The sequence below is a fragment of the Candoia aspera genome, chromosome 3, assembly GCF_035149785.1.
Source record: "Candoia aspera isolate rCanAsp1 chromosome 3, rCanAsp1.hap2, whole genome shotgun sequence".
Taxonomy (NCBI): domain Eukaryota; kingdom Metazoa; phylum Chordata; class Lepidosauria; order Squamata; family Boidae; genus Candoia; species Candoia aspera.
In genome coordinates this window covers 183472692-183497197 of record NC_086155.1, presented here as the reverse complement: position 1 = coordinate 183497197, position 24506 = coordinate 183472692, and the positions used below count along the sequence as shown (strand labels likewise).

Genomic DNA, 24506 nt, shown 5'->3' with positions numbered 1-24506 from the left:
TGACATAACACCTTTAAAAAAAGTCAAAATACGACTTTTCAGGCAAAATAAAAAGCATCTAATTCTCACCAGATTATTCTAAAACATGTTTTAACTTACTTATAAATTCAAATAGAGGTTCCAGAAAAAAAATGACGTCATAGAAATCCTCGCTCTAGTCATAACTAATTTGGCTTGCATTATGTCCAATTGAAAGTAATGTTAATACATTGGCACCCATGAAGCCAATGTTGATGCCAATCTTTGATATGTATGACAACTTTCTAGAAGCCTGCAATAATTTATTCAATCAGTCCCAGATTCTGGCATTATGAAGGCTATGTGGTGATGAAAATGTAACTTTTTGACTTTCTGTAGGCAAGTGATATCTATCCCTTTAGAAAGCGTGCAGTCTAAATTCTTAAGGAATATATTTCAAGTTCTATGTTGTGTTCCTAATATGCCTTGCACCATGAGGCTGGTATGACCAGAAGTGAAGCTCATAATTGGACATGCATCCTCTTACTGGCTAATGTTGCTTTTTTTCCCCCCCTGTGGGCTTGAGGCTTCTGGTTTTAACTGATGACTTGTTTCATCTTGGGACAGGATATTGCATGAGAAACTGAAACATAAACAGGTTTTACTCACCTGCTGCAATCATGCTGATGGATATAAATGTGCAGTGGCATCCCTTAAACAGTGGGCCAATCTGACCTGGCTGCCATGGTTAAAGATGCATTCTTGGGCAGTTGCTCACCTTTTTTCAAGCCAGCTAAATAAGCCGCATAATGGGTCCCAAATTCAGAAGAGCCTTAATCCTGGCATGATTTAACGTCTAACAGCTATATTTGAGGGGAAATCATGGGGTATCCCATTTGAATGAAGACTTCCCCTGTGGTGAAGAGTTCTGAAACACTAACCCATGTTTTGTTATATTGTCCTTATTATAGCTAATAACCCCCCATTTAGTCAAGAGTTCCAGAATCCACTGTTGCTGTCAATATAATTTTATCTCTCTGTGGCTAAGTTTTGTTTTGCTATTGGTAAAATATACCATACTTTGACAATATCAGTTTTATAATTACTAAGTTTTACTATGGTTTTTACTTGCTGTCAGAATTTTATTTCTGTTTTTGAAGTGGTCAGTGATCACAATAAAATTTGTTACTACCAAAATTCGTGACCAGCTATAGCAAACTGCTGTAGTGATGTGAGTAAAGACAGAAATATGTAATGGCTGTAATGGTGTGTGTGTGTGTGTGTGTGTGTGTGTGTATACACATACATACATACATACATACACACACACACACACACACACACACACACACATACAGTGTGTGTGTGTATGTGCGTATATATATATATAAAAAATATAAATCTGTGTTAGCCAGGAACTCAGGATGAAGTTATCAGCCATTATACATTGGTTTCCAGTTTCTTTCCATGTGCAATTCCAAGTGCTAGTTACACCTTTAAAACCCTAAATGGCATGGGACCAGGATACTTGCAGGACCTCCTCTCCCTGGGGCTATCTGCCTATCTCACCAGGTCAGATAGGATGGGCACAGTCCAGAAACCTTCCTTTAAGTGTTGTCATCTGGGAGGACCTAGGAAGTGCACCTTCTCTGTAGCTGTCCCTGCCCTGTGGAACAAACACTCTTTTCCCACAGATCTGGCAGGCCCCCACCCTCCTTGCCTTCCAGAAGTCCTTGAAGAGGTGGCTTTTTCCACAACCATTGGGGTAGGCTGAGCTGGAGCCCAGCAAGATGGTGTGTAGATATATGGAGAGAGTTGCTCCAGGGTGCTATGAGTTTTAATAAGAGTTTTTACTGATTTTTATTTTTTGGCTTGGGAGGTTCTGTTGCTTTTACTGATTTGTACGCAGCTCAGGGTTGTTGTTACAATATAGGTGGCTTAATAAGATTTTTAAAATAAAAATAATTATTTGTTCTTATCAATCTTCCATTAGCAGAATTTACTGTTGTTGAGAGTACAGCCACACAGCCTCTAAAGAAAATAATAAGGCTAGTAAATTTCCTCTGTATCTTGTTCCTTTCAGTCTTTTCCAAAATCTGCAAATGTGTTACATTTGTTATGTTTTTCTGCTGAAGACTGAATCTTACGTTATTGATTATGTGGAATGGTATTTGTTCTGTGGAGATTTTTTTAGTTCCTGTGTACAGACTTACAGATAATATTTGTTTTCACTTAGAGAAGTATTTGAAACTTTATATACGTATGTGGATTCCTCGGTGTTCTCGGAGCTTGCAGACATTTCGTCACCTGATTAGATAACATCCTCAGTGCTAGAAGAGAGTGGGGTTTGCTCTTTGCTTATGTACAGTAGCTTGCCCTGTAAGTGTTGGTGGGGGTATGGTTTTCCCCTTGGTACTTCCTTGATTAGGCTGTTCTTTGCTGCTTGTTTGTGTGTCTGAGCTGGTAGTTCCCTGATTAGGGTATTGTTTACTGCTCGATTATTGGATGTTAATCCTGGTGTTAATCCCCGCTTATCTGGGTGTTGACTGCTGGCGAAGAGGTGTTCTGGTCTTTTTGTTTCCTTTTTAGCTTTTTTATTGTCTCTTGAATGGTGTGTCAATGTTGTTTATCTCTATGTGCCTGTTGATGGCTGACATACATATTTATGGCTGACATACATATTTATAAAGCCTGTTGATGGCTTTACATATGTGTACATTCATCAGACTATTCCCTTTCAAAATAAGCAATGTTCTGCAGAGTGCGGAAAAGGAGTAAACACAATAAGCCAAAGAAATTAAAAGCTGGTGATAAGAAAAAGAAACAGCCAATTCTAGTTAACGCCAATATCAATACATTTCCATACTTTTCTGTCTTTGCAAACTGTTCTTGCTTTCACCATGTCCTGCCTTCTGTAAATGTCTTGCCTTTTTTTGAGGTTCGGTCATCAGTTCCTTTCAACTGTCATGGAATTTCTTTCCCCTTTTCTTCCCTTATTTTATTTATCCTTACTTCCTTATTTTATTTATTTATACTTACTTGGAATTCACTTCTCATTCATTCTTTCTAAATGACCTCAGTGTATGTTTTTCATTCTGGTTATTTATTCAGTGTTCATTCGTTCTTGACCCAATTTCTTTTCATTTTACCTCACACACTTAAGTTTCATTTTACAACTCACTTTTATGTTTCTTCTGACATACCTAACTCTTACTTGCATAAAATAAAGGGGGTAGAATCACACCATTTTTACTTCCTTTGACATTCATTCCTCAAAAACGTAACAGGCTACACACTACCTTTCTAATAGCATTTTGACATCTTATAATTTTTCCATCCATTTCCCATCTTCAATAAACACGATAGCATGCAAATTCATCCACTTGCTCTAATTTTTCACCATTGACATATAACTTGCAATTGTTCACTTCATTTTCCTTATCAAACATAGCTATCTTGGTTTTTAATAGATTAATTTTCAGATCTGTGCTTCCTGTTGCATCATACAGTTTAACATTCACTGCGGATTATTTAAGTTTTCAGCCAAAAACATGACATCATCTCCATACAAAGATATATATTCATATACTCTTTGATGTCAACACAACCATTCCATATACATTTATTTATAAATATATAATGAAACTTTTTCTACTAATATAAATATGAAAAAACAGTAAAAACACTTTAGTTTCTTCATAGGTCTTTTTCTATACACATCTGACTGACTTCATTGCACACCAGGTTAGTAGGCAAAGGGAACAATGTCAGATATGATTGCAGAAATGAATTTTCAAGGGACTTTACAAACAGTAGTGCACACAGTAAACACAATCAACACAATACTACATTTAAAAAAAACCTCATCTAAAAAGAGCCTAAAACTATTTTACATGATTTCATAAAATACTAGCAACAACTTATACAACATGAATTTCTTTTTAAATGGAAGAATCTATCGGTGAAAGAATAGCTATGATCTGCTAACTTTAGAGATTTTATTATTGTTCTCTGGGTGCTGTTTAATGTCGAGCTTACTTTTAAGAAGTATAGTACTTCTAGTTGTTCAGGGTGCACCAAGAAGCTGAAAAGAAAATATTCATGATTAAATAATCTTATGTCAGACATTTCCATCAACATTTCAAAGGGATGCTTAGTTTCAAAGTAATTTTGCAGCATGTAAATGGATGTTTCACTTTATTTACCTGTTATACCAGAACAGATTAAAACATACTGACATGCCTAATATTGTAACATGAACCTTGCAAAATTCTACAGGAATAAAATATTTTCAATGGCAGAATGTTCATATCCCCCCAAAATTGTTGGGCCTTGGCTATCTTTTTTATCTGACTGATTAGTGTTAACAGCATAGTTTTAGAGTAAAGTACTTGTAACCTGCATATAAGTTTATGTATTTTATCCGTTGGTTTTAGCCTTTTTGTTTTTAAAAAAACCGTGAATTTCATCAGAACATATATACACAAAAATTGGGGTGGGGGGAAAGCTAATGAAAATTGCTCAGTTAAACCAACAATTTAGTAAGATTATTTATTTATTTATTTTCTATCACACCTTTATTATTTTTGTAAATAACTCAAGGTGGCGAATATACCTAATACTCCTTTCTCCTCCTATTTTGCCCACAACAGCAACCCTGTGAGGTGAGTTGGGCTGAGAGAGAACGACTGGCCCAAGGTCACGCAGCCGGCTTTCATGCCTGAGGCAGGACTAGATCAGTCTCGTGGTTTCTATTCCATTGCCTTAACCACTAGACCAAACTGGCTCTGTACAAATAAAAATGCTTGCTTGACATTTAAATGATAAATGTTTGGGAATCAGGTTAACCCCTTTAGAAAGGCATCATAGCTGAAAGAACCCTTGTAGATTAACTTTGAAACTTCTGATGAAAGAGTTACATAGAGGAGGATATTTATAGGAGACCTTAAATGTTGGAAGGATACAGAAGAATTTCTTCAACTTTTTTGGTTCTTTCTGGATCCAATACTATCTCACCCTTAAAAATGATCAACCAATACCTTAAATTGCATTTGGAGGCAAGTATGTACCAAATAAAACTCAAATGAATCAGCACATTTGAATTACAATTTTGACAACTGTATTCCCTACTAATAAATGCTTTTGAATTATCTTCACTGAATGGAGAGGGGTTGGACCAATTCCAACTCTGAGATTTATAGAATCAGAGCAGTAATTCAATAGAAGAGAACAAATGTCAGTAGTCAAACAGACTGGCATCAACTAAGTTCATATATTCCATGAAACCATATTATTTTTGTTCTAAAACTCATAGATTAAAGCCAGCTATTTTGTTTTGCAACATTTACAACTTGGCATTATGTATGAAGCTAGGCTACTATGCCTTGTTTAATAAACTATGGTTTAAACATAGTTTGTTGAACATAATATTTGTAACATATTTAACTGTAGTTTTAATTGATGTATTTTTATCTTTTGCTTTTTTGTACTACTGTATATTTAACTATCTTAAGTGTTTTATGAATGGAAAGTTGCTATATAAATCAAATAAATAATGTCCCTATTGCCTCTGTCCTGAATCTCTGAAAAATAATTGTTTAATGATAGAACACCTACTAAAAAAATGGGGGCCTGATACTTAAAGAATTTGCTTGCCTTCCTGCTCAGTTTGGAGGTTGTTTCCTAAGAAAGTGGTTACAAGTTTAGGCTTCAGATGTTCAACTTTGCAGCTTTAGTTATGTTTGAAGGGCTAGAAGGGCTGTTTTGTGAGTCTCAGGGAATGAAATGTAGGTCTAATAATTCTACAAAAATCAACATCACACATAATCAATGTAAATAAAAAGGAGCTCTGATGAATATTGAAGCTTGATTGTAAATTGTCAGTTTGCTTGGTCCTTCATTTCTACCATTGTGATTTTTTTTTAAGAATAATTACCATTTTGTGTAAATTAAAACCTCTGATAGTAATAATGTTACTTTGGTGAATGTTGACACAGTATTTAAATTTTGTGCTACAACTGCCTGAAATATATTAGTTACTGTAAATTGGTCTCCTGATTTCCAAATTAAAATGTATTAGGCAATGCTATTGTCATAGTTATAGACATTAAGCCTTCAGTTATCAATTTTCTTAACACAGAGACACTAGATATCTTCAATCCATTTACATTAAGAACAGAAACAAAAAATGAGGTGTGCTAGACCAGATCAAAGACCTGTTGAGCCCAAAAGTTGTTCTCAAATAGCTAAAGAGATACATTTTGAAAGGCCAAAAGCAGGACATGATTGTAATAACATCTTTCTACATTGGATCCCTAGCAGTTGCTATTGAAAATCATGTTGATACTGGAGGTAACTGAAGCCATCAAAACTAATAGGCATTGGTGCTTTTAAAGCTTTAGTAGTGACTGTCATTACATCTTGTGGCAATGATTTTCATTGTTTTTAAACAATATTTGGGCAGACTGGCCCAAAGTCACCTAGCTGGCTTTGTGCTTAATGTGAGACTACATTACAGGACTCACAGTCTTCTGATTTCTAGACTGGTGTCTTAAACCATTACACCAAGCTGGCTCTCCTACATATTTACTAATTTTACTTTAAAAATACTTTTCTCCTTTCAGCTTAGAACAAACATATTAACCCCTCTCAACATTAAGATTCTTCCTTTTAAATTCACTGTTTGCAAAAAACAAACAAACACCAATGTGGCTAACAAAATGGAATTGACAAGGTAGAAATACAGCTCTGTTAACCTAATGCCATTCTGTGCATAGTTAGAAGCAAGTCCCATGTGTTCAATGAGATTTATACTCTAATAACATTCTATGAATGGATATTTATCTGCTACTGTTTCTTACAGTAGAATTAATGATTGGGAAGATGGAAGAACACAAGGAAATAACTTATAAAGTAAAAATTAAAAAATCCCATTACCAGGAACAAGCATAGTTGTAATGCGTTCTGGAGTTTCCAGGCAATCTATATTACTTCTTTGGAATGACTTGCTATAATTCATCTGGAGATGGCTGGAGAAATAAGTGATATATATTTTCTTATACAAAGTCATACTTAGAAACCTTTTTGGTTTACATTTTGTAGCATTAAAATGCACCACTAAATTAATCATGAATAATAAAAATCACCCAGTCTAAACCTAGAGGTCCCAATTCACATATGAATGCATCAAAAGTACACAGGCTCACAACCAGACAGAACTCATGCAGAGAGATTATTTGTGATTAAGTTGCCTCAATGGGGGAAAGTGCAGCTGTGATTTGTGTTATCACAGAGCTTTCTGTGATCTAAAAACAAGATAGGGCTACCATGGTCTTCTGAGGCATTTGTCCTGTTGCCACAGTTTTAATGCCAGAATAAAAATATTGCCATATTTTATTAAATTGTTTTATGAGCTTTGATGCATCAGGGTTTACATTTTCAAATCTATTAGAATCAACTGCATGCTTTTATTTCATTCTTTTACATTGCTTCCTGCTTAACAAATGCCTCTGGCCAAGAAAACCTTTTCATATTTTAAGGATCAGTACTGCTGGAATAGGAAGTCGTGTTTTTCAGAAAGATGCATAAGTGCCCAATAAGGCGCGGACTCACTTAAACGAGGCTAAGGATTTCCGTTTATTGAGTACAGAGTGCACGCACGCAAAAAGACAGGAATGCAGGCGTGGTTGCGTGGTACCCCATATATACCCGCGTGGCGGACCTTGTCCACCTCCACCCCCCATTGTCCCACAAGCTGGATCCGGATCCTCGATGGGCGATCTGGAAACGAATCCAGTCTGTTGATGGGCGATTAGGGTGATCACTGCCGGTCTCCTCTGTCTTCTCTCCTTGTCCGGTGCAGGTGCATCCCCCGGGGTAATGTGTGGAAGTTCCGCCGATCTGTTGATGGGTCCTCCGGTCCGCGCAAAGGTGTGCTTCCTTTGTCCTTGTAATCGCTTTTAGTGTTTGAGTGCTTAAGGGATTAGGGTTATCCCTTCCTCCTTCCTGAAAGGCATGTTCCCCGTTGTGATGCATGGATGCCTTGCAACAGGGAACATGACATACTGCCCCCCCAAGAAAACTCTAAGGTGCCGGTTTGTCAGGGTATGCTTCGTGGAAGCGTTTGACAAGCCGCTGTGCTGAGACCTCTTGCGCTTGCACCCACTCAGGGTGGGGGAAATGTTTCCATCGGACGAGGTACTGTAGAGTGCCCCTTAGCCTTCTGGAGTCTAGTACCGCCTTAATTTCGAAATGTTGTCCATCTATCATGATGGGCGGGGGCGGGGGGGGGGGGTTCATTGTGCCACTTTGAAAGGGTGACCGGTTTTAGTAGGGCACAATGGAACACTGGGTGTATGCGTCTCAAGTTGTGTGGTAGCTCCAACTTGAAAGTCACTGGGTTGATAATTTCTATGATTGGGAACGGACCAATGAATTTGGGTGCCAGTTTCTTCGAGGGCTGCAGAGACTTGATGAACTTAGTGGAGAGGTAGACCCTATCTCCCACTTTGAAGTTTGGCTGCGCCGCCCTGTGGTTGTCCGCGAACTTTTTGTATGTTGCTTGAGCGTCTGAGAGAGCCAGCTGGATGAAGGGCCAAACCGTGGCCAGTTGCGCTGCCCAGTCATCTAGGGAACAGGGCGGGGTGTCTGGCTGGGGCAGTTCCGGGATCGGAACAAAGTCTCTACCATATACTACCTTGAATGGGGTGTGACCCGTGCTCTGGTGCACTGCATTGTTGTAGGTCACCTCGGCAAAGGGTAGCAGGTCTACCCAGTCGTCCTGTTGATAATTTATAAATGAGCGTAGGAATTGCTCCAGGGTGGAGTTAAGAATCTCCGTAGAGCCATCTGTGTGGGGGTGCCAAGCCGTGGACAGTGCTTGCTTGGTTCCAATTAATTTTAAAAATGCCTTCCAGAATTTGGAAGTAAATTGTGTGCCCCTATCCATCACCAAATGGGAGGGGGCGCCGTGAAATTTATAGATGTGGTTTAAAAAGAGGCGTGCCAGCTGTTGCGCGGAGGGAATGGAGGCGTAGGGTACGAAGAGTGCCTGTTTGGAGAAATAGTCTTTTACCAGCCAGATAACCGTTTTTCTCTGACTGGGTGGCAAGTCCACAATAAAGTCCATCGAGATTTCTTCCCAAGGGCGTGAGGGGCTCGCTACCGGCTGCAACAGTCCCTGGGGCTTCCCCACTTTTTGTTTGGCCATGGCACATGTGGGGCAAGCAGCGACATATTCCTTTACATCCCTCCTAAGAGTGGGCCACCAGAATTGTCGTCTGACTAGATGCAGTGTTTTTACAAATCCGAAGTGCCCAGCTGTTTTGTCGTCGTGTGAGCGGCTTAAAACTTCTGCTCGCAATTGCTCTGGCACGTACAAGTTATTCTGTTTCCAAGCCAGACTGTTTGTGAAAGATACATTGTGTTGGTTGGTTTGCAACCATGTATCCGTTTTGAGGGCTTGAGCGAACTGTTGTTGCAAGCTAGGTGAAATTGACCTGCGTTTCCCTCCCTCTGCGGGTGGCTGTGCTGGGGTGCGCTGTGTCCTGGTTTGGCTGCGCGTAACGGCTTGGCAACCCAGCTGTGTGTCGGTCCACACAGTGCCTACAATGTCGGATGCCTGACTGGCATCCTGGGGCCGCCTGGAGAGAGCGTCGGCTAGGAAATTCTTCCTCCCCGGTATGAATTTCAGCTTAAAGTCAAATCGGCTGAAAAACTACGCCCAGCAAACCTATTTGGGGCTGAGGCGTTTTGGCGTGCTGAGAGCTTCTAGGTTTTTGTGGTCTGTCCAGGCCTCAAAGGGGCAGATGGCCCCTTCCAGGAGGTGCCGCCATGCCTCTAGGGCGGCTTTGATGGCGAACGCCTCCTTTTCCCACACGTGCCATCTCCGTTCCATTTCTGAGAACTTGCGGGAAAGGTACGCGCAGGGTTTCAGCTGATTGTCAGAATCCCGCTGAAGCAGGAGTGCCCCAATGGAAAAATCAGAAGCGTCTACTTGTACCACGAAAGGCTTGGTGGGGTCGGGGTGTTGTAGTACTGGTTCTGCTGTAAAGAGGCTTTTGAGGTGCTCAAAAGCCTTTTGACAGTCAGCCATCCAGTTCAGGAGCGCTCCCGGGTTCCGTGACTTTCGTGTGTCCCCTAAGCCCTTTGTATGGAGTAGGTTGGTTAGAGGTAGCACAATTTCTGCCAGTCCCTGGATAAAACCCCTGTAAAAATTCGTAAAACCGAGGAAACTTTGTAGTTGCCTCCTCGTGCGTGGGCGCTCCCTTGCCAGGATGGCTTGGACCTTACTTGGGTCCATCTCGATGCCCCTCGCCGAGATTCTGTAACCCAGGTAGTCAATTTGTGATTTATGAAACTCGCACTTAGAGAGCTTGGCAAATAGCTCTGCTTTGCGGAGTTTCCTGAGCACTTGCTTAACCAAGCGTTCGTGCTCCTCTTCTGTTTCTGAGTATATTAGCACGTCGTCTAAGTAGACAAGGACCCCCTTGAACAAGTGGTCGTGCAAGACCTCGTTAATAAGTTGCATAAATACTCCTGGTGCCCCCGCCAGACCAAATGGTAACACCTTATATTGAAACGACCCCAGGGGGCAATTAAAAGCTGTCTTCCATTCGTCCCCCTCCCATATCCATATACGGAAATAAGCCTCCCGCAAGTCCAGTTTGGAAAATATTTTGCCTTTAGAGAGGTGTGCTAGGATGTCCTTGATGAGGGGTATTTGTTTGATATGGACGCGGCATTCAAGCCGTGGTAGTCCGTACAAAGCCTCAATGTCCCATCCTTTTTTTCCCTGAAAAGGACTGGGGCTCGGACTGGTGAGTTAGTGGGTTCATTGAAGCCGCATGCTAGGTTTTTGTCCACGGATTCCCACAATTCTGCCAGCTCCTTCTGGGTCATTGCATAGATTTTGGGCTTCGGTAAGGGTGTATTGGGAACCAGTTCTATTGTGCAGTCCGTTTTTCTGTGGGAGGGGGGGAGTTTGTCCACCTCTTTCTCCCCGAACACATCCGTGAACTCCGCGTACCTGTCTGGCAAACCTGCCAGGCCCGCTGCTTCCAGATGCATTGTTGTGGATGCTGCCCTCCCCACCACAGCACGGGGGACCTCATCCCCTGTAGGCGCTTGCTAGGAGCCGTCTGGGAAGGTGATTGTCCTGGTCTGCCAATTGATGTGTGGGTTCCGTCGCACCAACCACAGGATACCCAGGATTATTAAGGGTTGGCCCACCGGTGCCAGGATAAATTGCAGGCTTTCCCGGTGGCTGCCGAGCTGCAGTGCCACTTTGTCGGTGTATTAGGTGACCGGGCCCCCTCCTGCCGCTGATCCGTCCAATTGGGTGAATACTATATGGTGCTGAAGTGGATAGCGGCGGAGCTTTAAATCGGCCACCAGGTCTGGGTGCATTAAGCACCTGGAGCAGCCCGAGTCGATCAGGGCCCAAATTTTGATGGACTTCACCTGTGATTTCAGTTCAACCTTGACATACAAGGTGGGGCAGTTTTCACTCACCCAGCTGTTGCTGCGCCCTTCTTGATCCTTCACCTGCCCCCTGGTGCTTCTTAGGGCAGGTGGTTGGCGTTTCCCGCCGGCTCATCGTCATTGCTCTCTGACTCTTCAATGGGGTAGGGTAAAGATTTCAGTCCGACCTCCCCAGTAGCCGCTGGCATCTTTTTGGGCGGTGTTGGTGGTTTACCCGGTGGTTTCCTCGGTCTGCTGTCATTTGTTTTAGCGTTTGGGCAGGATGCGGCTTTGTGCCCTTCCTTCCCGCAACGGAGGCACTGCCCCTTGGCGAATCGCCGCTCCCTCTCCTCCTTCCAGGATTGGGGTGCTGGTCTCGCTGGTCCGGCCGCAGCTCGTGTCGTCATTTGCATGGCTGTCTGCTTTGCTTGCAGGAACGTTTCTTGGGCATTTTCCACCCTGCCGGCTAGCTGTATCCACTCAATGAGAGTGTTAGGGTCGTCCCTGCATAACGCCCACCTCAAGACGTTCAGGTCCAGACCTTCCTTGAAACGCTTGATCAGGGTCGATTGTGACCAGTCCTCCACCTTTCCAGCCAGGGATTGGAATTCCATGGCATAGTCTGCCACAGAACGTTGCCCCTGGCTGATTCCCCTTAGGGCTCTTTTTGCTCTGTCCTGCTCAAGGGGATCTCTAAAATGTAGGTCAAGCGCCCATATGAACTCGTTGACGTGATCGAGTTCTGGAGCCCCTGCTTGGCACAGCTGTACGTACCAATCAGCTGCTCTCCCTCTTAGTTTGTTTGCTATGGCGTTGATTTTGCCTTTCCTCTATGTAATTTTTTGTGTTTGTGATGAAGAAAGATAGCATGGTCGGGTCTCCGTCAAACTTGACCCCGAGGTCTTTGACACCCGCTCCCAGTGGGTTCCACCTCACCTCTGGGCATCTTGGCACCTCCCGGGTTGCTGGGGTTCTCCATTCTCTTGGTGGGGATTCCCTTGGCCAGGTTCCGGGTGGCGTTGCTCCCGTCTCGTGCCTGCTCCAACCTCAACCCCAACGTCGCGTTTCTGGGATGGGGGGGGGAGACGTCCCCCTGTTCGGCTCACCATGAAAACCTCTGCCTGGTTCCGCGTCCTCTTCATGCCACCTCCGTCCCTGCCCCAGATGTCTCGTCTCGGAGGTTGGGGGGGGTGATGCGCCTCTGGAGCCTGGTCCCGGCTCCCCCCTCCCTCAGGCTTCCCACCCGATCGCCAACCTCAGGAGCAGCTGCTCTATCGACTCCAGCCTTGATTCCACCGTGCTGAGCCGCTCATCAGCTTGGGAGCCGGCCGCCGGCCGGCCGCTCCGCCGCCTTCCCTCAGCTCCTGGGGTTGTCGTGAGCCGGTGCTCTCTCGCCTCTTTCGATGGCCCGAACGCTCCGGGCAGGGATCCCGCCGTCTCGTCCAGGGTGACCCACTCGCCTTGCGACTCTCTCGTGGCTTCGAGAGTCCCGCTCCTCCTGGTCTCCTCCTCCGAGCTCGATCCCGAACCTACCCGGACTTCGCGGTGTCGGGGTGTATGGGTCCTTCCAATCGCTCATTCCGTGGAGCCAGGTGACCTGTCACCGGTCCTTGGGTCACCGCCGCTCTGTCGGTTGATTCTGTTCATTGCCAACTCGGGTCCCTCACAGGTCAGATCTGGATTGGTGCTGGCGGAATTTTTTTTTTTCGATTCCCGTCTTTATGTAATGGGTGCGTTTCCCAATAAGGCACGGACTCACTTAGACGGGGCTAAGGATTTCCGTCTATTGAGTACAGAGTGCACGCACGCAAAAAGACAGGAATGCGGGCATGGTTGTGTGGTACCCCGTATATACCCCCGTGGCGGACCTTGTCCACCTCCACCCCCCATTGTCCCACAAGCTGGATCCGGATCCTCGATAGGCGATCTGGAAACGAATCCGGTCTGTTGATGGGCGATTAGGGTGATCACTGCCGGTCTCCTCTGTCTTCTCTCCTTGTCCGGTGCAGGTGCATCCCCCGGGGTAATGTGTGGAAGTTCCGCCGATCTGTTGATGGGTCCTCCGGTCCGCGCAAAGGTGTGCTTCCTTTGTCCTTGTAATCGCTTTTAGTGTTTGAGTGCTTAAGGGATTAGGGTTATCCCTTCCTCCTTCCTGAAAGGCATGTTCCCCGTTGTGATGCATGGATGCCTTGCAACGGGGAACATGACAATAAGTAAGTAACTATGTTGGCTCCTAACTGATTAAACCAATTAATATAGAAAACGGACACGTAATATACTGCTCATACTGCCTAAGCCTAAGCTAATGCTGATGAATAATCGTGTTTTAGAAATCTACTTACCTGTTCCAGGCGTTGTGCTCCCAAAATTCATAAACAATGAAACAGGATTTGCTTGAAAGTTTCTGAATGGAAACACTAAAAAATAAGCACATAATTTATTTGGATAGAAAACAGACCGTGTGAATATTTCATTTATTTAAAAGCATTTCTGTAAGTGTTTTTCACCTTAGGGTTGGTACAGGCCTAATGAGAATGCCTAGTTTCTTTCTGTAATATTAAACTAAGTCAAAGCTCATTTTTTATTACCATGAGATTCATATTTTAAATAAACCATCATTCCCAGCACTGGAACATCATATAAACCGCACTGAAATCCAAAATGCATGTGCAATATATGGTATGCAGAGGGATGTTGAGCCTAAGACTAAGCAAAATACGTTTTAGCGGAAAACCGTGATTTCTTGGCCATAGCATAGCAGTCATTTGAACTGTATATAACTTAGAAATTTGACATTCGCTGTTAGAGTTTCAGTAAGGAAATATATGAACATATGCATAATTATTTTTACTGAAACATTTAAAAAGTGAAATACTGTTAGTTGTTTGGAAGAAGGAAGAGGCATTGAATTGAACCTCCCCAAATCTGATGGATGGGAATTTATAACCTGACACCTAGAAACTACATAAGAAGTTATACATACATAGAAACTACATACTCTTGGAGCACACGATTCCTTATTCAGTTGGCAAGGCTTGTGGGAAAGCCTACTTCTTTGGGCCTTTGGCCCTTAGCTGAATGAAATGGAAATTTTCAGTCCTATCATACTCATTTTCAGCTACATAATTACAACAAAATATCAACTTTGAGACATACCAGCAGATGGCACCATCTACATGGGAAATAATGATCAGATCAAAAGGGAAATGTCTCTTAGTTTTCTATATCCTCATCAGGTTACTGATGTTAATTATTTTCTCACATGGATAATAGTTTCTAGTAAAATTGTAATCCTATTCCATTTACATTCTTTTGTTCACTGTACCTTCAAGAGTTTCAGTAAATGTTACTTTGGCATAATGGACAGCATTTACTAGTATGAATAGCTAAATGTAATGCAAAGTATTTTTTTTTACATTGGTTTTGTTTATATAGCTCTGAACTAGTTTTGTCAAGTAATTTACTTTGTCAGCAGTAATCTGCAACAAGCAAACAGAAATTGGAATTCAACCTATGGGAAAAACCTAATCCTATGCATCCAAAGAAGTTTGACTGGTCAGCAATAGTCTATTAGCTTTCTTGGAGTCAGAGAGCAGAGCACAAGTTACAGCCTGCTGTAATGTATAATCTCTACTTTTTAATAGGCAAAAGTTTTGCATTTAAAAACAAAGAAGTTGTACACTTTAAATGATTTGCACTGTAATATCAGTAATCTGAAAGAAATTATCAGAAGATACCAGAGAGCCATTTGGCAATAAGAAGGCGCTCATTCACTTGTTCCTGGTTAATACTTGCACGTTTAAAATCTAATCCCTATTTACTCAAAAGTATATTCTATTCAGTGAGATTTACTTCATAAAATGTATGTTAAGGATTGTAGCCTTGTAGGTAGCACATCTTTTGAGAAATAAGGCCAGTCTATTCAGCCATATTTATTCCCAGGAAAATAAATATTGCCTCTTATGTCCTATTGGCTGATTTCCTATAGGTTACTATGGCTTGAGTTCTGTACATTTATAATTCCAAGAAAACAATACAATGGAGGGACTAAGTTTGCTGAATCAGTCAGACTAGGATGTTTTATAAATGCCCTTTATTAGTGATTTCCAGTGCCTCCCAAAGTGCAGTCTCTCAATAATGGCCTGCATTCTCCCATCCTTTGAGAATAATGTCATACTCACTGAAGACATCCATCCTGAGAAGAGGCCGTATCTACATACTGCTTTAGAGCAAAGCGGAATGGCTCTAGTTCTTCTGTGATTACTGTCATCTGACGTTGAACAATCATTATTTGCTGACAAAACAGTAGTACAATCTGATTAATTTACATCGACTATACTGTCATCGAATTACCTTGTTTCATTTTTAATGCTTATTTTATACCCCTTCCCTCTGGTTTTCTGGCTCTTCCTTGCAACCCCAGCCACATTATTCTGGGTCCACTGAATATGCCACACTTAGGTGTTACAGCCTTTTTTTCCCTAAAGATTTTTTTTGTATTTTTATCAGTTCTGGGTTTCCCTTCCATATGCTAACTTGCTTTATTAATTCAACATATAAAAATACTTCTAAAGTTTAATTGTAGTATATGTTTGTCCAGGCTTTTAAGTAGTTTATTAAGCTAGTATGCACACAATAAAATGACAATAGGTTAATTAGCCATACCTAGGATAGGTTTAAGCCTTTCATTGATTTAAAAATGGATCCGTCTAAGAATGACTAAGTCCGAATCCAACTCCAAAGGTCAAATAACATATAAAGCAAAAGCAAAGTTTTAAATGTTTGGATGCAACAAGAGTACAGTAAAATTTAATCTTGAAATGTAACTTGACTCTTGGATCATGTTTCTGGAAATCCTTTATTAGAAACAAGTCCCACAAAAGATTGTGGATTCATCTCTAAATCAGCACAGGATGGCAGCCTTAGCAACTCAAGTCCCAGGACAGATTCAGAACTCTTTTTGTTCTGCTTTTCCATTCATATGGATTCCATGGGATGGGGTTGGGGGGAAAACATGACTTACAGATTTAGTATTTCCTTCTGATACCTCTTCTTCTAGCGGCTCAAGCTTTAGATCCTTGTCAACCGATAAAGGGGAGATATAAACAAAAGTGTAAGGGTTATCTAATTAATGCTTTAACAAACAATCTTCAGCTTAATAAAAAAAATCCCCAATACCATGATTCGTAACCAATTTTGGTAGAAAATAACATGTAAAATGGCATGGAATTTAAGGATATTGAAAAGGCAATTTCCCATACTTGTGGAAACAGTCTAGCATTGTCCTTTGAATGCAATAACTTGTGTGTGGGGGTTGGGGACAGGGGCTCCATTTTAGCAGTGAGGAAAATACATCTATGGAGGTTCCTAGGATAGTTACAGATATTTCTACCCATTTTTGAAAAGGGGAAAAACAGAAGAATATTCCAAGTGAATGTCATATCCTGCCAAGTAGAGCCCTCTTCTGATTTATGGCTGACCATAAAAGCCAATCTTTTATGGTCTATGTATCTCTTTTTTTTCAGGATTAAAAACTAGTTTTGTCTGGAATTGGTTGAAGACAGTCCATGTGACTGAAACATTAGGAACGATGGCTGTTGCAATGACAAAGCAATCAGCAGATAACAGATGAAACATGGGCAGATGGTGATATATGAATAATTTCAGCTGGTTAAATCTGCAGTGAAATAGGATTTGCAATGGGTGGTAGATTAGAAGATAATCTACTTGTAAAATATAACTTTTAAATACAGAGATTAAAAATAAGTATATCCTGGTTGGTTAAGATACATCCTTTCTCTAAAAAGCAATACCTTGTGCTTCCTAGAACTTCTTTTATGCAGGTTGCTTATTGATTAACACACCTTTCCTCTACCTACCCTATGATGAAAGGCAATAAAGATATTATTTTATTATTTATTTATTTATTGAACTTCTCACCAACCCAAGTTGTGTACAGTGACTCTGGGCAGTTTACAATAATAAAAATAACATTAAAAATACAATGTAATAAATATAAATATATTTCAATATAATATACATATAAAAATACAAATATAAAATATAAATACAAGATAGCAAATCAAGATCTTAGTGTTGGCACCATCATGGTGCCAACAACCTCCATGTATGGCTATCGCCCCTCCCACCCCAAGCCAGGTGGCATAACCAGGTTTGAACCCCCTTCCTGAAGGCCAGGAGAGTGCAGGTCTGTCTTACCTCCAGAGGTAACTTATTCCAAAGGGCAGGCGCGATGGCAGAGAAGGCCCTCCTCCTGGACCCTGCCAATCAGCAATCCCTCATGGACAGGGTCCACAGCATGCCCTCTCTGCCTGACCAGGTGGGATGAGTCAATGCCATGGGGGTGAGGTGGTCCCTCAGGTAACCCGGACTCATGCCATGTAGGGCTTTAAAGGTGATAACCAACACCTTGAACTGGACCTGGAAGCAAACCAGCACCCAATGCAGCTCGCGCAGCAATGATGTTATCTGTGCCCTCCTTGGGACTCCTAAGACTTGTCGCACAACCGCATTCTGTACCAGCTGTAGCTTCCAGATACTCTTCAAGGGTAGCCCAATGTAGAGTGCATTACAGTAGTCTATATGGGAGATGACTAGGACATGAGTAACTGACTGGAGGGACTCTCAGTCCAGGAAAGGGTGTAGCTGGTACACAACACGAAGCTGCACAAAGGCTTCCCTGGCCACGGCTGCCACCTGCTCTTTGAGCAGGAGCTGTGAGTCCAGGAGAACCTCCAGGTTCCACACCGGATCTGCCGGGCAGTGCAACCCCATCCAGAGTCAAAGATAATGAGTTCCCAGCTACCCAGGAGCCCCCAACCCACAGCCACTCTCTCTTACCAGCGTTCAGCTGAAGCCTGTTGTTCCCCATCCAGACCCCCACAGCCTCCAGGCACTGAGAGAGGGTGGTCACAGTTTCACTTACGTCACCCAGGATGGAGATGTATGGTTGAGTATCATTAGCACATTGATGATACCTCACACCGTGGCGACAGATGATCTCACCCGGTGGTTTCATGCAGATGTTAAAGAGGAGCAGAGAGAGTACCGAACCCTGTGGCACCCCACAAAGGAGGGGGCATGGGCCGGATCTCTCACTCCCCATCACCACCGATTGGGACCGGCCCTGGAGGAAGGAGGTGAACCAGCACAGAACCACACCACCCACCCCCAACTGCCTGAGCCAACCCAAAAGGATACCATGGTTGATGGTACTGAAAGCCACTGAGAGGTCAAGAAGAGCCAGGATGGATGCACTGCCACCATCCCGCTCCTGCCAGAGGTCATCCATAATTGTGACCAAGGCTGTTTCCATCCCATATCCGGGCCTGAAACCCAACTGAAAAGGGTCCAGATAATCCATTTCATCCAGGACCCTCTGGAGCTGCAGCGCCACCACTTTCTCAACCACCTTCCCGAAAAAGGGTTGGTGGGAGACTGGATGAAAATTGTCCAGAATGGTAGAGTCCAGTTTCTTGAGGGGTGGTGCACCAACAAGAACATGCCTTAATTTGCCTTGTGAACTCTCTGTGTGCTTTTTATAATATACAAGTTTTTGTTGCATACCTGCTCAATTGCAAATAAAGAACAGGTATATTTGTGACTTTCTTTCCTGATACAGTTGTGGCTTTTCTTGAATATTTATTCTTAAATAAAATTGCCTTCCCTCCTATTTTTTTCAGTTAAGTCACAACCCCTGCTCTGATCCACACCACGTTTCAAACTGGATCTTTTTTTTTTTTGTCAGCTTCTCTCACCACACAAAATTTTATTCCATTCTATTCTGTTGTTGGAAAGTTGCCCTGCTGATGAACAGATGGATAGAGTCCTGAACCTCTTAAATGCAGATGGAAGTAGAGGACATGCCCTATACTGTACTTCTTTTTGGTCTAGTGAAGACATATACAATAGCTAGTGGGATGGAGGGGGTCTATAAAGAGTACATATCGTATAAGTTTGTCCTGTTTCTAGAACAAAGTAAACTTCAGAGTGTTTAAGTCTTAAAACAAAAAAGAAACCTGAAATGCTGAATGAATCATATTTCTTACACAAGCTTCCAGTAGCAAAGAGGGGCATGGAGAAATGTGATTAATGAAGTCATGCACACCTTCTGTTCTAGCTTATCAATCAGCTTCTGAAGTCTGTTTATTTGGGTCATCCATTGGTTGTCCTCCTTCTGCAAACCTTTGGAAAACATAACACAGTTGAAAACATGATTGAAGATTGTACTTGCTTAATAAGGGAAACTTTTGTGATATCTATGTATTGTTTCTTGGAGAGAGATGGGAGTTTTTGTTTCACTGGGCAAGTGGTGCAGGTAAAGTATAAATCCTATGTTGTTTCTGTCTTGATTTAAACCTTTCTACTGCTGCTATTGATAATTCTTTTGCAAATGTAGGAAATCCCATTCCTCATGGATGGCCTGCACTGTATCTAATTTGGCCCCACAGGGTAAATCTTAGTAAAGATAAACTTATTTTCTTGGAAGCCATTTTCTTGGAAGCCATTTCTTGGTTTACTGCTGTTTTCTTCTGGTTTTTGTTTTGTTTTGTTTTGTTTTTACTCTCCTGTCTCACCAATAGTCTTGGAATTTATTACACCCACACCACTTTCTATTTAAAACACCGCACAGCAGTTTACAATTCCAAGGTGGTTCTCCATCCAAATTCTAACCAGGACCAACTTTGCTTAGTTTCTGAGAGCAGCCAAGGCTAGGTGCTTTCATCTGCTGAAGTGAATACTGGTGGGAAAGGAGAAAATTCCTTCAGAAAGTCAACTAAGAGACTTGTATCAGCCTGCCAATTGTTCAAAAGGATGGAGATTTCCTTCTCCACATCCAGTTATGGTAAAAAACACACCATGACATTGGAAACAGAGGGGGCCTTTTCATCACAGTGGGTTTATCAGGGCAAATGTTTGTTACATAAGTGGCCATTTTGGATTATTTTGTACACAATACATTGAGGTGTGTTTCTGAAAGTGTTAAATGTACAGTATATCTAAAATAGATTAAAATTTGGATATATTCAAATATTTTAAACGCTGTAAGAGCCATAGTTGGTTGCAGATGCTTGGCAGATATAAAGCCAGTACACAAATGAGGAAATATAAAACATGATCAGAATATAAGAAATGATCAATTTTATACATTTTATATTTAAATGAAATTTATTTCTCCATTAGTTTTATATGACTTCTTTTTGGCATGAGTTTTAAAGAATGAGTAAACATTGGTAAATATTAAACAATATTACCTGAGTTAAAAAGAGGACTAACTGGAGAAAAACTGTTATTTCTCTGGAGCCTTCGACCTGAACATCTTCCTGAGTGTTGTATTTTGAGCACGTCTGGCTTCTTTGGGACTTGCCTTAGGAAAAGAAAATACATAAAGCCGTTCAATGTTTAAATTTATCTGAATCTGTTTGTAGCCCTTTACATCGACAAACTTTGTTAAACTTTCCTGTTATTGTTTTTTTGTCACAAAATTGGCACTAAATGCACAGACCCTGATATATTTATTAAATTTTTATCCAATCTTTCACTTAGGAGGTCAAGATGTACATGGGACTTCCTCCTCTTACATTTCCCCACAACAATAGTTCTGTGCGGTAGGTTGAGAATATCTGCCCAAAGTCCTCTAGTGATAACTAGAGTCATGAAGGGTCAGGGAGTAACACTTTGCTTTGATTAAACTGGTCCAGGCAATGGGATAGAAAGCTCCAAAACAGTTCCTTTTTAGTTCAAAGGCAATGAAGGCAGAAAAGAACAGCTCATCAAGACAAGAGGTGCCTTAAGATAACTGGACTAGATAACTAACTGGACATGGATTCATTGGGAAGGAAGAGTCTTGAAACAGAAGGAACAGTTATGTTAGGGAACAACTCATGAGCCACAGCTGCTTCCAAGAAGTCTTAACTGCAAATCTTGGGGATAGCTTTTATTTGATAGAAGTTGGAATATCAAAATGTCATTCTCTAAAATAATTGAGCAAGTCATTATTCCACAGCAGCTTCACTCCTAGAACATTTTCTACCACACTGCCAGTATGACACAATAGTAAGAACCTTCCTTACTTTTCTTGTTGGGTTTGTTTCTCTGTGGTTTCCATGGCACATTCCAGAGAATTATGGAGAGACTGTAGTTGATTCAGGGTTTCTTTTAACAAAAAGCGAGTCACAAACTGTTCCAACTTAGAAGCCTCTTGATAATTCTAAAGCAAATGGGGAAAAATGCTAGTAAAGGGGAAAAGCTTAACATTTCTCAGCTACAAGTACTTTCACCTAAATGACAGCTCCTAAATAGTAGTTCTAAAGTCAGATTTGATGTGCTCCTATTAGGATTCCAAAGAAATATATATTGTCTTACAGGTAGCAACCAGCCAAATTTTGATTATCTTAAAATAAGTGGGGTAGGACCATTAGTATTGGGTGGGAGACTATTAAGAGTACCAGAGTTGTAGGCTAGACTGGGAATTTGGAAAAAAAATCCCATAAGGCAGCAGTGGTAAACCACACCTGCATTCTTTCTAAGAAAATTATATGTATGTGTCCATGTGATCACCAGGAGTCAACCTTGACTTGTGGGAAGACAAGTCCTGGGAGGTTGAAAGAAGGCATCATCAACATCATCATGTTAAACCATAATATGGTTAGCTTGGTTTTGGCAGAGTGTGTTGTCCGAATCCATGCATTGTAGACTGTAAACCATGATTTAAGATATTGTCCAACCCACATGCTTGGGGTTTGTTCAACAAATCATGGTAAACAACTATATGAATCCAGACATTGTGACTTATTCAACTGTGATTAAAACAAGCCATGGTTTAGTGTTAAGTATACGCTGATTTACTGGTCTGGGTTGATCTTGTATTTTTCTTTATTTTAAGGCTATTGGAAGATAAACTTTTTATTTATTTATACTTCCAGGTTTGTTGAATCCATTCTGTCAAGTAACTTGGCATACTTAGCAACCACAAGCAAATTTGTAAAAAATGTTAAGGGCAATTAGGAGATGTTTATATTCTAATGGCTTTTAGAAGCCTTATGTTGAAAAATGGCCAATTTAAAAATCAATAAAATACAGATTTGTAATTGCTAAACCTAAAATGTAAAAAGAAGCTACATCTCATATAAAACTGAAATAGCATTCAGGAACATTAATCAAAAGGTTTACAACTATAAGACTTCACCTAAATTCCCACTGCATGATTCTTTCAGACATCCATCTGCTCCCTTAACTTTGGCTTGAAGATGTCTTGCCATCCATTCTTTAAAGTCATCCTCACGGCTCAGCCTTCCCTTCCGCTCCCACTGACCCACCCAAATGATAAGTGGGGCTACCTGATTTTGGAGTTTTCTGACCTGGTGAGAAAGTGGGGTTTGCCATTTTCTCCAAAATAAGACTTGCTACATACATCATGTGAAGCACTGCAGCTGTGACCTTGGTGAGGATGTGGTGGGGGTTGGGATCTGGCCAGATCCTATTGGCTGCTTTTAGTAGGTTACACACTGCTGACCCCCCCTCCTCCGAGCAACTTACCCATCAGTCATGGCATTTCTGTTTTCTAAGCCAGTGGGCAAACACATATAGAAACAAATGCACTAGTAGGGAAGCCATTTTGTGGGGCAGGACACTGCAGGCCTTCACCACTCCACCCTTGAGCTGCTGACAGTCTGTACCATCCTGCAGAACAATCTGCCTGTCAGCCCTACCCACTACCCAGTTCATCTGCAGGTGCTGTAGGTGGTACATGTGGTGGGCTGGGTTATTCCAATAAAGCAAAAGTGGAAAATTCCCATTCACTTTGCAGTTGAAGCTCACCACTCTAGCAATCTATCAAAACTTGCCTCCTCACCCAGCCCCAGCCTATATTAAGGAGAATGATTGATGTATGTCTTTCTCACTGGCAGGAACTCCATTAATAGCTACATCCTAACTTGTCCCACCATGAACTATTAAGATGGTATCACTTGCCAAGTCAGAATAGGGATTGGCTATGGGGATAGAGCAAATGATGCTGACATGCTCACAGATCAGAGGAAACGTTCTTAAACCAGGTCTGAATATGTCCTTTATGACTAAAAAAGGTTTTTATATCTGCTTGTGTCAGTATATGATGTATATTTAGTTACAATATCATTGCAGTAAAATAATATAATTCAGTGAGTATGGATCAAATGTAAACTCTTGAGTTTCACCAGGGAAGCAAGCAAGAATATAAATGGAATTAATAGAACAGCAATTCAATTGTCTAGATTTAGGCACCCCCTACCATAAACATCTTTGTTATTAGAGATTTGTCACTCATACTGATTTTTTAAAAAATTAGGCCAGAGATATCCCTTCTTTCTCCTGTTCATGGTGGAAGATCAAGTAGTTATTAAAAGCCTAGTGGTTGCTCATCTTAGAAATTGTCCATGTCAATGTGTAGCAGAAGGCATTATATTCTTCACATTTATATAGCATTCATGAACATTAATTAAGCCTATAATGTAATCACAGTAGCTGTTATTTCTAACATTAATTGGGAGGAAAAATCCTGAAAAAATAACTTATCTGTCACTCCCTGCTTTTAAGCTGATATCAACTCTGCATGAAAACATTTGTGACAGATTTTTGAAAGTGTCAGAACTCATTTGTTCAAGTAAGGCTAATTTCTGTCTTCCTCTACATTATTTGACAAGGCTATCTCTAATTAGATTAAGGACGGTGTTCCTGGAAAACATAATTTAATTGCTGGTGGCTTTCATTCTCTGGACATGAGGCTAGAGCCATCAGGGAGAATGTTGCCAGAAATGGACAATGAGACTCAGATTTTTCAGCAGATACCTACAGCTTTTTGAACTAAAGAATAACTGTATTCTTTTGCAGCAAATGAATGAAGAAAGACAAATACATTATTAGGAGATCCACCTTTCCTATATAAAGTTCAATAATATAAAAGGTATTCCTTACTTAGGGATGATCAGAGGATATTCAAAGTCTGCCAACATTACAGATGTGTCTCTTGGGCCAAGAATTTTGAAGCAGTTGTTTTGGGTATTGCTGTACAAATAGTTATTTTCAAT

The 24506-nt window shown here is 41.4% G+C and overlaps 1 protein-coding gene across 1 annotated transcript in view; it reads right to left on the bottom strand.

Annotated features, from left to right (window-relative positions):
• Window positions 1-3842: 3842 nt before the first annotated feature.
• Window positions 3843-24506, bottom strand: part of NECAB1 (N-terminal EF-hand calcium binding protein 1) — a 56056-nt gene continuing 35392 nt past the window's right edge. Inside the window, exons 6-13 of the mRNA XM_063299469.1 lie at window positions 21513-21649; window positions 20694-20806; window positions 19547-19623; window positions 16442-16495; window positions 15600-15712; window positions 13761-13835; window positions 6895-6986; window positions 3843-4042 (exon numbers count right to left, since the gene is read on the bottom strand). Coding sequence (XP_063155539.1) covers window positions 4017-4042; window positions 6895-6986; window positions 13761-13835; window positions 15600-15712; window positions 16442-16495; window positions 19547-19623; window positions 20694-20806; window positions 21513-21649 — 687 coding nt within the window. The 3' untranslated portion in view covers window positions 3843-4016. The remainder of the gene's footprint in view (window positions 4043-6894; window positions 6987-13760; window positions 13836-15599; window positions 15713-16441; window positions 16496-19546; window positions 19624-20693; window positions 20807-21512; window positions 21650-24506) is intronic.